This window comes from Neomonachus schauinslandi, chromosome 3 (genome assembly GCF_002201575.2).
Source record: "Neomonachus schauinslandi chromosome 3, ASM220157v2, whole genome shotgun sequence".
Classification (NCBI taxonomy): Eukaryota; Metazoa; Chordata; class Mammalia; order Carnivora; family Phocidae; genus Neomonachus; species Neomonachus schauinslandi.
This window is the reverse complement of record NC_058405.1, coordinates 58,817,115-58,832,094: the sequence shown is the minus strand read 5'-3', so window position 1 is coordinate 58,832,094 and position 14,980 is coordinate 58,817,115. Positions and strand designations below refer to the sequence as shown.

Here is a 14,980-nt window from a genome sequence, read left to right as displayed (position 1 = left end):
ATAGAAGAGCATTGTTGTTTACTGTTTCATATACATTTAATTTATATATTCAATGTGTACATGATCATTTGTATTAAACTGCAGATTCTATAGGACTGATTATAAACCAGCACTTTCCATCGAACCTAGCATATAGTAGATACACAAATGTTTGTGAACAAATTGAATGGCAAAAATCTAACCTGCAAAAAGAACATGCTTATCTACGACCACAATTCCCAACACCTGATCACTAAAACTCGCTATGTATCCTTTCTTCTCAACAAAGTTAAGCTGAATAAAAGACTTTTAAATACTTACTCTCTTTGCTTTCAGGCTCATTTTGTTCACGAACACAAGTTCCTGATGGATTCAGCTGCCACTGTAAAAGGGCACAAACCTTTTATATGTATGTTTAAGAAGGATTTAATAAATAGCATCTTAGCACCCTGCTGTCAAATATTAAAACGTTTTTTTTTAAATGTAAGAATAAAGAGTTAGCATGTTCATACCAACCAAGCCCTAATAATGACCCTGAATGATATGACTTCTGGGATCAGAATCAATATTCTTAGAGAAGGAAGGAACTTTAAAATCCTTTACCTTCATTTTAGAAGTATGGACTTGGAAGACCAGCGAAGTGTAGTGACTTGCCCAGGGTTACACTCTGAGGGCAGCAATAGAATTAAAACCTGAGTCAGCCTGTGCTCAACACTATAGAATTTCCACCATTCCACATTCCATCTCCAGGTCCTACAGCATCTTATGATAGCTACAGAAGGCCTAGATATTAAAGAATGAAAATATGACCCAGATTATCTTGCCTTTTAATATAGTCATATCACACCATAGATCATATCATATCTCCTCTGATTTCAGTTTTCCGCCTCGACCATTCAGAAGGAAATAGGGAAGCTTGAGGGTTCTCAGCGAGTACCGAGAAGCCTGGAGCAGCTGAGAAGAAAAACTATGTGTAATCAGTACCTCATGGCACAGCCCTTCCTTTCTCACTTGGCTAGAAGTCCCCATCATCAGAATCACTAATGACTTGACCAAAAAGGCCTCATGAGGCACTCTCTCTAGAGAGGCACAATTCAGTGTGCAGTCCCCGGAGTCTCTTCCATAAGCACCAGTGAGTTCAACAGATCAACCAGCTAATATCATGATCCTTGGGGGTGGAATGAGATACCAGACAAACATTTTGCCAGGTGTAAAAAAGTCTTTGGAAAGGAAGGACATCTAGAACTGGTTGATCGCCTATAGAAATGGGAGCACCAGGAAAAAGAGGATTTATAAGGGCTGGGAAATTATATATAAGCTTAAAAAAAAAGACATCTTTCAAAACATGTCAAACCACTAAAATCCATTAATTTGGGCAAAGTAAGAACTAATAACCCTGAATGTATATTTAAGGATAATCACAAAAAGACTATTTCTAACTGTCAGAAACTTAGAAGCCATTTAGGTAACTCACAACAGGGGAATGGGTAAATAAGTTATATTTATATGTTAGAATATTGTTGAATCATTAAACATTATTTTTGAAGAATTATCAATGACACAGAAAATATAGCAACATGTTAACATTAGTATCTACGAGTTATCAGAGAATATTTGTTCTTTTTTATGTTCCTAGTCCTCTATATTGAGCATATATTACTTTCATAATAAGAAAAAAGTAATACAACCTAATAGAGAAAAATCCACATGTATCAAATAGAAAAAAAAGTTTCTGAATAAATGGACATGGGCCTACACTGGTAAAATCTATTCCTGAAAATACTGTTGCTCAGCCCTAACCTAGTCTGCAACAATCCCACAGAACAGAACCAATTATCACAAGGTATGTGGCAACACCTCAAAGAGAAAAGCAAAACTTTTCAAACAAAATTAATTTCAATTTGCTTTAATCTTAAAAATATCATTTTTGGGGGGTGCCTGGGTGGCTCAGCCGGTTAAGCGTCCGCCTTCGGCTCAGGTCATGATCCCAGGGGCCTGGGATCGAGTCCTGCATCGGGCTCCCTGCTCAGCGGGGAGCCTGCTTCTATCCTCTGCCTGTCGCTTCCCCGGCTTGTGTTCTCTCTCTCTGACAAATAAATAAATAAAATATTCAAAAAAATATCATTTTTTGGACACTCCTATACCACTCTTGACAATCTAAAAATAAGTATAATCATTACTGACATTCAAATTTAGAATGAATATTAGTTCATGTTAGTCACTGGTATTTACAAAACTAGGCATTTAGCGAAGCAGGTAGTTGAAATCATTTACATAATACTGCAAACCAGGCCAGAGGAGGGACAGGATGGGAAGGTGGAGAGAGCTGTCACTGGAAGGAGCACAGAGAAGAACCATGTGCACCTGAGCAGGGTACTCCTGGCGGGTCTTGGCTCATCTCTGCCCAGGGGACTCAATCCCTCTGTTTCTGTCACTGTATCTTCCTTTCTTCTGGTCTCTTCATGCTCTTTACAGTGGCAAAGCTACTCAAATCCACCGGTAAGCAACATATTTCAGAATTCACTTAATCTGTCAGTCACAGTCCTGAAGAGCTAGATCATTTCATCTTTATGGAGAAGTTGTGAAAAACCTATTTCTTCCCACTCCTCAGGAGGAATGAAGAAAACAAAAACAAAGAACTGGAGATTTCCCTTTGACTAGCTGGATGTAAGCTTCTGTTTACTTTTACAAAAGAGGCACCTCTCCCATCTCTCCTTTCTTTCAGGGCCCTCTTTTTCTTTTAAAAATCACGATAAACTGGGCGCCTGGGTGGCTCAGTCGGTTAAGCGACTGCCTTCGGCTCAGGTCATGATCCTGGAGTCCCGGGATCGAGTCCCACATTGGGCTCCAGTCCCACATCGGGCTCCCTGCTCAGCGGGGAGTCTGCTTCTCCCTCTGACCCTCCTCCCTCTCGTGCTCTCTGTCTCTCATTCTCTCTCGCAAATAAATAAATAAAATCTTAAAAAAAAAAAAATCACGATAAACTTTAAATAAAACTGGAAATAAAAAAACAAAAATAAATGACAAAAATAAAAAGGGTAAACATTTATGATACTTCATACACACACAGAAACTAGACAATATGTTTTATAGTTTTAAACTTTTAAATATAAATTAAAAATATAAATATATAAGTGTATGTATACATATATATAGACAGTTTAAAAAATATCTTTTTGGTGCCTTATATGTTTCAGGCACTGTGGACTCAAAACAGGAATGTAGACTGGAAATTTTTTTTAAGATTTATTTATTTATTTTAGAGAGAGAGAGTGAGTGGGGGGGAGGGACAGAGGGAGAGAATCTCAAGCAGACTCCCTGCTGACGGCAAAGTCCAATGTGGGGCTCAATCTCATGACCCTGAGATCATGACCTGAGCCGAAATCAAGAGTCGGTTGCTTGACCAACTGAGCCACCCAGGTGCCCCAGTAAACTTGAAATTTATAAACAGTTATATGCCTTTTATACCTACTGCAAGTTCTTGTATGTAAGTGTTACATTAAATGCCAGAATTATTATTAAAAAGCAGCATATGATTCTGGGCAGGATCCTTTTGCTCTATAGAACACTGGGACAACTGGTGAACTTTGGAACCTGTGGATGAAACAGCAGTAATGTATCAATGATAATTTCCCGAGTTTTGTTGTTGTATTATGGTTTTGTAGGGAAATCTACTGTTTGAGGAAACATATAACAAACTATTTGAGAGTGATCTGGTTATCAGGTCAACAAGCTACTCTCAAAGGTTTCTGGGGGAAAAAAAGTTCTTTGTAGCATTTTTTAACTTTTCTGTATGTTTGTGATTGTTTCTAAAAAGAAGTTTTTAAAAACCTACATAGTGAAATAGTTAAAGTTCTAAGTTTCCCATGAACTATCTCAGTACTTTTTTTGAAATATCAAATATTAAATCCCTTCTTTTTCTGATTTTTTCCATGAGAAATGTGTCATGAGTGCACGTGTGCGTGCGTGCGTGTGTGTGTGTGTGTGTGTCCCTGTCTTTTGGGTAATCCTAAACTATTTTCACCTCTACCACCCGAACACCAGAAGAGCGAGGGAAGAGGTGGGTCAAGGATTTTCTTTTGTTAGCCACCAGAGGGCACCAACGGGACGATTAATTCAAGATCTGTAAGGTCAACTCTCTAGAGACATATAAATTCATTAAGACAGAGATTTTAAGCTGAACATTTGTAATTAGGTGAGTGCTTGCACATAAAAACAAACTCAATGATAATAGTTTAAAGTGTGAGAATCACTAATTTAAAATATTCAGCAGGGTACCTAACAATATAATAGAAAGTATACTTGAATAAAATGTATATCTACTTACTGTAAATTTGCTAACACCCTCAAGTTCCCCAAATCTCATGTAAGAGATGTCTGCCTTCTTTTTTCCAACATCTACATCCCCGGCATAGATCTGTTTTATGCCTGCACCTTTAATTAAAGGTACACACTCATCACATGGGCACTTTGTGACAAAAATCATAGTTCTTTCTTCTGGTTTTATTTCTTGACACCTACAAAAAATTTATAAATATTAGAAAGGTATCTTCCAAAAGGGGAGTTATATTTTAGAGAAATTCTTAAACACTAAAATTGAGCTGATTTTAGAACAGATTTACATTATAAACAATAATAAACTTTATTCTTGCCGAATTAGTGAATATACAAAATATATAAACTCATAAAATGTTAATATACAATCTGAACATGACAATTATTATAATTAAAACTCATTTATTTATTCTAAGCAATCAGTAAGATGCTCGGTATTAGATTATAAATAAAAACGGGAAAAGACAGACACTGAAAGAGAGGGAGGGAAGGAGAGCAAGAACAATGCTCTCTACATGAAGAACTTTATAATGCCACAGTTAGGGGCTAGAACTAACATCTTCCTTATGCGTTTACCGTGAGAGATCAGACATTAGCTCATCACAGGAGCCAAAAGATCTGACCCTTATCTAGTACCTACTGGGTATTTAATAAATGCTTGGAATAAATTAAGGTAAAAGAAAACGAATTTCAACTAACCCTTGCTACATTTTTTTTTTTAAAGCCTTGCTACGTTTTCAAGAAAGACATGCAAACGAATTTCATACCTAAATGTCAAGGCATTCTGCTCCGCATGTACAATGTATCTGAATTTCCTTATTTCTCTGTCTTTCTGTTTGTCATCCATGTGTGGGAAGTCAGCATACTCAGATCCAACAGGAAAAGCATTATAACCGCATCCTATTAAGTACATCGCGCCTGTTCCATCACAACTTCTCTGTGATAGTGAGCAAACCAACAAAGGTGAGTTGTCAACATTCTAAAAAAAGGCACTTGGCAGTGTATTTTAAAGCCGCGTATCATACTGTATATAACTAATTCCATTTTCTATGACCAAAAAAAATACAATCTTACATCCTCCTACTGCAGTATGGTCTTGTCAAAGCTAAATTCCAAGAAGACTGATCATTTCTAATATACAATCTCAAGGCAGTCCTTGGTTTTGGCTGTTAATTAAACATTAGCTTGTTTAATTCACAAATTACTTCACTTGATTCAGACATCTCTCCCCAAATGGGTTATAAGATCCTAGAGAACAGAAACATGTTTTATGCCTCTTTTCTATGCCTTAAAGTACACCTGTTGGAGTGTCCCATACATAATAGGTCCTCAATAAATAATTGTTAATTTGGTATATGCTGTTTTCTACTGGTTAACAAGTCAGAAATTGTAAAAATATTTTGAACATCAAAAACTAATGATGTAATGTATAGTGATTGACATAACATAATAATAAAAAATATTTTGAACAATTTCTACTATTGAACTAAAAATATGCTATTGTGATAGTTGAAAAATAAAAAATGTGCTTTCCTTTTTAAAATTTTTTAAAAGAATTTTACTTATTTATTTGAGAGAGACAGAGCAAGAATGAGAGAGAGAGAGAGAGAACACAAGCAGGGGGAGGGGCAGTGGGAGAGGGAGGAAACAGATTCCCCGCTGAGCAAGGAGACAGACTCTGGCCTAGATCCCAGGACCCTGGGATCATGACCCGAGCTGACACCCAACTGACTGAGCCACCCAGGTGCCCCCCCACAAAATGTACTTTCCTTTAATCTTCATATTTATTGAGCCTCTCTTGTACATTTATATATATATATATTATATGCATATAATATATATATTTATAATGGAACTTTTTACTTAAGTGGCTCTTTTTTAAGTCTCATAGTCAATGGCATATTACATATAATATGAATGCTTTCTCAGTTACTAGAGTGAACTATTTTATAAATCATAAGTGTTTATAGTAATTTAGAATATGCCATAAACCTCAGTAAATTTCAATATATCTATTCATGTGATAGTTTCAAAAGACTCATTAGTACGGCAACTCGATAAAAATCATTGTTATGATGAGCCAACAAAAGCTTACAAATAAAATGTTATCTCGCTGGTAATAATAATAAATTATTCTTAAGCATTTACTACATGTCAAACATCATGCTGAGTTTTATATGTATTATTTCATTTAATCACTCCTCACAACAACCTTGACAGTAGTACTATTAGTTTTTCCATTTTACAGATAAGGAAACTGAGGCCCAGAAAGATTAAACTTATCTAGGGTCACAATGCTAGCAACATAGCCAGAATTCAAGCCCAGGTTGCTGGACTCCAAACCCATGTCTTTCTACTTTACCATGCCGCCCACTATAGTTAGCTTGACTGGAAACTTAAATTCTTACAAGCACCTGAGAACCAGAGGTTAAGTCAAAGGCTGCTGGGCATTCATATAAACACAAATGAGAGTTCCAACCATAGGCCAGGCACTGTGCCAGGTGCCAGGAATATAGCTATAAATAAAACAGAGAATCCTGGCCCTCATGAACCTTATAATCTGGAGCTAAGAAATTGTGCATATAGTTTCAACTGTGATGAGTGTCACAAAAAAGTTGCACAGAATGCTATGGGAGTTTTTGGTGGAGGAACCTATTCTGGTAGGTAGTAATAGTTGGGGTAGAGATAAGTAGAGTCAGGAGATCTTTTGAAGGTGGAATCCATAGCACTTGGTGGTTGATTATATGTGTGTAGTAACAGGGAACGGGATGGTGACCACCGATGAAGGAATAGGTTAGCAGGGAAGATACTAGATTGTTGGCCAGGTTAACTTGAGGAGCTATGATACATCCAGGAAAACAGTCAAATTACTTGCTATAAAGTCTAGTGAGGCAAAACCTAGGCTCCCTACTCATCTTTGAGTCAGCCTTACAGTTACTAAGTGTCTCTTGATTCCATGCCCTTCCAACCCACCCCTGCAACTCCAATCCTCATCACCTCCTTTTTATTAACTCCCTATTTGCTGTGTAGCCCCACTTCATTCCCCTTATAATGTAAATCTGATCAAATCATTTTCCCACTTAAAATATTCTTGGATTGCACTGTCCAATACAGTAGCCACTAGCCACATGTGGTTATTCTGAATTGAGAGGTGCTGTAAGTGTAAACTACACACAGGATTATGGAGAGTTAATACTCCCCCAAAATGCAGAATATTTTATTAATAGTTTTCATATTGATTACATGTTGAAATAATATTTCTGGGCATTTGATTAAATAAAATATATTCTTAAAATTAATTCACCTGTTTCTTTTTATTTTTTCAATGTGGCTCCTAGAAAATTTACAATTATGTATGTGACTTACATTTTACTTCTACTGGTTAGCACTAGAGTATCCCACTGTTGGAAAGATAAAGTTCAAACTCTTTACATGGTATACAAATTTCTTCATGGCCCAGTCTAATTTTTTGCTACTCTACTATAGAATATAGTATGGTACGTAGAGTACATATGATACACCAAATCACTTGAATTTTCCCACATTCTCTCTCATACCCCCTACCTCTGCATATTATCATCCCAGTCATACTAGTTTACTCTGCCTGATGCCTTCCTATGCATTCTTCAAGACTAATAAATAGCACCTTAGCTTCTCCAAGAATATTTTATTCATTTCTCCAAGCAGCATAGGGATTCTTCCTCCATGCTCTCCCAGTGTCATGTTACAATTATCGTTATATGCTAGTCTCTTTTTTGTTCCACTGTCTCCATTAATAGACTAAGGCCAGCAAGGGCAGAAAATGTGGACCTTAACTCCCCACTGTCCACTGTGGCACAGTGCCTATGCTGTGGAAGATGTTTAATATAAATGTTTGCTAAATGAATGAATCTATCTAGACAATTGTTGAGGGAATGATCAAATGTTTATAAAATTTAGTAAATGCACCAATACAAAATATTAACCCCAATGGGTCAAAAAAATGTAATGCACTTAAGATCAAACAATGTTTAAACAAAATCAAGATTAAACGTTTAGAGAATTGTTTTCAGGGGTGCCTGCCTGCCTCAGTCAGAAGAGCACACAACTGTCAATCTTTGGGTCATGAGTTCGAGCCCCACGTTGGGTGTAGAGATTTCTTAAGCAAATGAAAACTTTACCAAAAAAAGGAATTCTTTTCATACTTACAGATTTTCCTTCTGCCCAAATGACTGCTCCAACTCCAGTTTTATGATCCTCTGAAAGATAAATGTCATTTAACTCAGTAAAGATCAAAAATTTGTTAGTTTCAGAAATACTTTTCCAAAAATAATACATATTATTGAAACATAATTCATAATGTGGCAACAATCCTTGACATCTTAACTAATTTATAGAATTTTTTGGGCGCCTGGGTGGCTCAGATGGTTAAGCATCTGCCTTCAGCTCAGGTCATGGTCCCAGAGTCCTGGGATCGAGTCCCACATCGGGCTCCCTGCTCCTTGGGAGCCTGCTTCTCCCTCTGCCTCTCTCTCTCTCTCTCTCTGTCTCTCATGAAAAAATTTTTAAAAATCTTAAAAAAAAAGAAATAAAGAAATAAATACATTTTTATTACTAAATAAATTATTTAGTAAAAATTTACCACTAAAATAAATACTTTAAGCATGGAATATGCAACTAGGTGCTAAATAACTAGGCAGTGTCACTATCAACCCAGTCACACATGATCTATATGCAGAGCTCATTAAAATGGCAGTACCCACAGTCAGATCACTTCAAAGCTGTAACTAGAACAGAGTATAATTTTATAGATTCTCCACTAAGTCAGCTTCTAAAAGATTATTTCTAACAGATGATGAAATTGATTTAAAAAAACATTTCCAAACTAATGGATTTAATGTAACAATAATTCACAACACTCAAATCTGTCTTCTACCATTTTTTTTAACAGTATAATCATGGAAAATACATTTCGTGGAAATGTTCTTGCTAAGAAAAAAGTTCAGACTTACAATACAAAAAACAAGTTTTTATGGGCTTTCATATATATACATATATATATATATATATATATATATGTATATATATGAAAGTCCTTTCCCTGACCTTCAGAGTTTACCTGAAGGAGAAAAGCATGCCAACTTAGTGAATGATGCTCATTTCTGAATCAAGTGGCAGAAGTTATAAACATGAGATTATAATTTCCCTGCAGAACCAAAACCTCTGCAACAAATAAAGCTGTATTTCTTAAAACCATTATGAAACAGAAAGCTTTAAAAAACCAAAATAGAAATTCTGCATATCAAGGATTGACTTTTTCTTTCTACTAATACAAGGGTAAGTTTCAAATTTCTAAGATAATTATACACTAATGATGAAAACTATGAAAACAGTATTTATCAAAATCTTAGTAAGGGACTGATGTAGTTAATTAAGTAGGTACACTTACACAGAGACAGTACCAATCATCTGTGAACTTACTCTAGGGCACTTTCATATTGGTAAGGATTAAATGAAACTGTAGTTTCACCCTACAATTTCCTAAAAGTTAATCCCCCCACCCAAGGATAACTTTACCCTACCTAAGCATTAAAAACGAGTTTGCCTTATAAATAAGTTTTAGAAGTTATGATAACATAATGAAATCCCCCATCTTCAGTTCAAGTAAGCTCGAGTTTTCAAAATTATATCACAAAGCATCTGTGTAATTTATTTGAAGCATTTTTAACCCCGTCATCTAATTTTTACCCTAAAGGTAAAGCAGCTATTTCCTTTTCTAGATGAGAAAACAGGCAAAGAAATCAAGTGACTAAAATTTAGCCCTCCAGACGAAACCTACCCCTCCCTTTGATGTTAAGAATTTCATAACAAAGATTTCCCTCTACTGAATGTGCAAGTAGACAGCGTGAGGGAAGTCCCTGTATTCATGAAATGTATAGTCCGATGTGGGAGGGAGACAGGAAGAAGCAAACACAGAAGCACCTGTGTGCTGTGCTGCGCTAGGAAGGAAATGAGGAATGGAGGGTATGGGAAGCCTTCTTCTAGAGTGGAGATTCATGAAAGAGATTTTGGTGTAAACAAAATTTTGTTCCTTCCAAGACCTTCAGAACACAACATGAGGGGAAAAGAATACAATTATGGCTTTACGCTCATTTCTAAGGCAAGTGGCAGAAGTTATAAACATAAGATTATATTTGCCTGAAAAAGCAAAACCTTTAAGTAAAATTATCCTTAATACATGTATAAACCTGAAACAAAAAAATGAGAGACTGAAATAGAAATTCTTCATATTAAGTTAAGGGCCTATTTTTCCTACCATCGACACAAGTGTTTTTCATGTTATGTTTTTTTAGTCTCAGGAGCCACTTTTCCTGTTTCAGTCTGGGGACAGACTAAAACCTTGTCAGGAGGGGGAAAATGTAATTTTCCATCAGTATGTAGCTCTACTGCCTAACTAAGTTTAGTTACACCAACAGAATATTCTTTACTCTGTCTTTTAAAATCAGAATAAAATTTCCTCCATGTTAGATGGAGTAGATTTCACACAGCTCCAAGGCTGGATGACAGATGAGGTAATTTCTCAAGAATCTTTTCATGTCTGTAATTTTTACAGAAATTGCTCCCCATGATCTGCTCATTCACAAGGTTTTCTCTGTATACCTTTGAAGGAAAGGTCAACTTATAATCACTGAGCCAAACTCCTGAGACTCTGATCACTGAAAGTCAGAGAACTCTTTATCCTATGGTTCTGGAACACAGGTGTGGTTATTTAGCTCCTGATTCTGTGGTCATTTGTCCGAGTGTGGTCCACAGCCCACTTCATCAGAATCACTGGATGCTTGCTAAAAGGGAGGCCTCCGGGCTCCCATGGAAATCTCCTGAAGCAATCTCTCCAAAGGAGTCAGGCAGGGCCCAGGAACCCACATTTTTCATGAGCATCCCCTCTGATTCATAGGCACACTACAAGTTGAGAATCACCAAGTTATGATTTGAAACAGTTAACTTTTGTGGCTACTCCAACCTACATTCATCATCAATGTCGTGGTTTAGGAGGAAGGCATAATCCTCAGCTTTGGAAAACACATAGTCTAAGGGAAAAGAGGACCCCAAAAAAGATTAAAAATCACACTTGAACCAGATAGATAAGATGCAGTGCCCTCCTCTTTCTTCCCCTCTAGAGTCTAAATGAACATTGTTACTTTTTTGCTACTTCAAAATGTCCTTTATTGACATCTCTGTGGATCCTATTTACTCATCATTCAAAAAGCAATTAATAAGCACCTACTTCTTAGTTACTTTTAGAATTCTGTTGTTAGAGGTTTTGGAATTCATTTTACTCATATGTATATTTTTAAATAAAATGGATTAATGAAATGGTGTCTTTACCTCTAGAGTGAAATAAAGTCTTCAAAGAAACTGAACAGCGTGAAATTAAAAGTCTGAGTTATTAGGAGCACACTCAATCATGAGGATATCTACCTTGCCGGATTATCCTCAGTGTTAAATGAGATACACATATAAATTGCCTGGCTCTGTGCCTGACACATTCTAGGTGCTCAATAAATTGTCATTGTTATAATTTATCATCAATGAAGAATACAGGTCCAGAATTCCTTACCAATCCCTTATATCAAGTGTTTTTTGGGACAGCCTGATGTACTTATTTTGTGGCCACACCTGACCAAATATTTAGTGCAAATACTCATACATTTTACTCCATATGTACGTGCTTGATGACAATGTACTGCCTCAGGCCCCCCCTGGAGTGCTGTGTAATATACAATATATGTAACCATATTACCTTTCTAAAATCTGACAAATTCTGGACTCCTTTCCATCTGGCTCCAAGAATTTTGGATAAGGATTGTGGACCATCTACCTTTGGATGTAAAAAGATTTCCTTTATCCATTCAACACACTGTGCTTAGTGCTAAGGAAAAAACGATGATGAACACATGGTTCTCTTCCTTGGAAGAGTGGACAGTGGAGCGGAGTGCATGCCAGAGAGTTGCATCCCATTCAAGATTTGGGTTCCAGGCAAAAAGTCATACACAATAAAAAAATTAACCTTGAAAAATCTTTTAAGTTATCCATCAAGAGCAGAAGCACACCTTTATGTACAAAACTCTGCACAGAAATAGTGGATAACTTTATAATTAGAGTATATTATAAAGAACATAGATGCATATTTGTATCTATACATTACCACATCTTTAAACACTGGAATCATACATGGTATGATTCTCCTATGAGAAGCAGGAGGTACTGAGATCAAGTAAAAGAACAGCACATTCCTATCTCACTCTGGAATCAGCTGAATTCTTATTAGCAAAGGGGAATTAGTGAATTATAGCCGTAACAGCTATACCCATTTATGTTTCTGTCCTTCCAGAATGGTTTTAGAGAAAAATTCTTTATAAAGCTGGTTTTGGCCAAGACACTAATGCATAGCCCACGATACAACATAATGACATTAAATCAGACTCTTACACAAGAGTTGTTTGGGGTCATATAGTTTGTGCCTGTAGTAGAGCCAAATTCTTTAATAAGAATTGAGTGATTATTAACCCTGCTGAACATCAGAGTCCCTTGCAGAACTTTAAAAATTCATTAGCTAGGCCACATCCTTACGGACTCAGTTCAGTAGGTCTGGGTTGGAATTTAAGCCTTTGTACTTTTAAGAAAAGTTTTAATGGTGATTCTGATATGCTGTCAGTTGAGAATCTCCATTCTACTGAAAGTACTTTGATTGTGGTCTTTGTTTAGAATGCAGACTAGTGGCATTTGTATGGACCTCTTCTTAAGATTTTCTTTCTTCTCCTTCTTTCTTGGGAAAAGCTAAAAAGAAATCCTCCATTCACCAAATTTTACTCTACTGCTCCTCCTGCCTATATTTCACCCCCGTACTTCACAGCTGCATTTAAAAAAGTGATCAAGATTCTACTTTGAAAAATCTTACCTCTGGTAAGATGTGAAAACATTGTTCTATAACTGGAAATACAGATGTCATCTTTCAACACAAAAAAGAAAAGTCCCAAGTAACATTTTCCTTTTTCACATATACCCTCATGCTCAAGTAAAAACGTCTGATTTCTCAACTTGCTGATTAAAGACATACCAGCAATTGGAAGAATTTGTCAGTATTCCTTTACTTTAATGCTGTTATTTTGAATTCATATTTTTATTGTAAAGATTTTTAAAGTTTTTATGAAATACTGCATACATACAAAATATTGAAGAGTTAACTAAAAATTAATGATTTTGCTTCTCTCTCCCTTCTCTTTGTGTCCCATCTCTAGTGGAGGGCTCAGTGATCAACGAGATGACAAAAGCAGGAAGCAGAAGGGCCTAGATAATCAGGCCCTGATTTATAAATGTAGCACTGAATATAAGGCCACAGGAACCCAAATACTGCTCTAAGAGGTGTCTACTCAAGGATCTCACTAACTTCTACACATATAATGACCAGCAAAACTCATACTAAGAGTAAATGAACTCTACGATAGATGAGATGAATACCATTTTACTTCTGAGACAAATACAACCCAGTCAGCCCCAACTTATGCACTAAGCATATAACTCACCAGTTCGATATGCCAATAACCTGGCCTGAACCATGCAGTGCCTTGCAATTTCTTGTGGCAAACTTTGATTGTGAATTTCATTAATCTGTTCGGTATTACCACAATAAAATCCGTAGTGCTTAAAGTTGGGCACACTGGAAGCTACTGTGGCCAAGAGTAGGATAAGGTCTTTCATGTTTTGCCTTAGATTGCTAAAGTATGGATTTTCACATAGGTTCTCCAAGCCTATAGTCATCAGTATTTGCTTATGCATTTCTTCATTTGAAACCAAAAATAACATTTCATATTCCTTTATTCTTTCTTGTTTACATTCAGAATAAAAGTCAACGTTAGCATCCGGCAATGTTTTTGCAATTTTTTGAATAAAGTCACATTTGTAAGAGGTCTCCTCTACAAACTGCACCATATAACACACCAAAGGCTGAAGTAAGACACACACATGGGCCCGACTGTTTGACTTCAATCTTTCCACTGCTTTGGCATCTAACTTGGCATCTTCAGAACTAGAAGCCTCAGTAAGCAAACTTATTTCTGGATCAGCAGGCCAGTATGAAATTCGGTTAACTCCAGCTGAAATATAAAATATGAAAGGCAGTTATCAGACACATGTTGAAATTAAGGGTTTTCTTGATAAGTCCACCATATCATTGTGGTAGATCCAGAGGTCCCAATCTGATAAATGTCTATTATGAAGTCAACTATAATACAGCCCAAGGGTTGGCAAACTATGGCCCACAGGCCAAATCTGTCCCATTGCCTGTTTTTTTTTCTTCCCAGCTTGCAGGTTAAGAATGGATTTTATAGTTTTGAATAGTTGGAAAAATCAAAAGAATAGTATTTTGTGACACATGAAAATTTTATGAAATTCAAATTTCAGTGTCTATAAATAAAGTTTTACTGGAACACAGACTCACGCATTCATTGACATAGTCTCTGGTTGCTTTTGCCCTACAATGGAGTAGCAGAGTTGAGTACCTATACAGACACTATATGGCCTGCAAAGCCTAAAAGATTTGCTATCTAGCCCTTTATGGGAAAAGATGGCTGACCCCTAACAAAGCTCATGGAAGGTATTTGTGGAATCAAATCACGGGCATTGCTCA

At 36.4% G+C, this 14,980-nt stretch overlaps 1 protein-coding gene across 1 annotated transcript in view; it reads right to left on the bottom strand.

The window, feature by feature from the left end:
* Window positions 1–14,980, bottom strand: part of CDADC1 (cytidine and dCMP deaminase domain containing 1) — a 41,659-nt gene that overhangs the window by 1,892 nt on the left and 24,787 nt on the right. The window contains exons 5-9 of the mRNA XM_021689447.1: window positions 13,878–14,447; window positions 8,503–8,552; window positions 5,082–5,251; window positions 4,307–4,496; window positions 301–361 (exon numbers count right to left, since the gene is read on the bottom strand). Coding sequence (XP_021545122.1) covers window positions 301–361; window positions 4,307–4,496; window positions 5,082–5,251; window positions 8,503–8,552; window positions 13,878–14,447 — 1,041 coding nt within the window. The remainder of the gene's footprint in view (window positions 1–300; window positions 362–4,306; window positions 4,497–5,081; window positions 5,252–8,502; window positions 8,553–13,877; window positions 14,448–14,980) is intronic.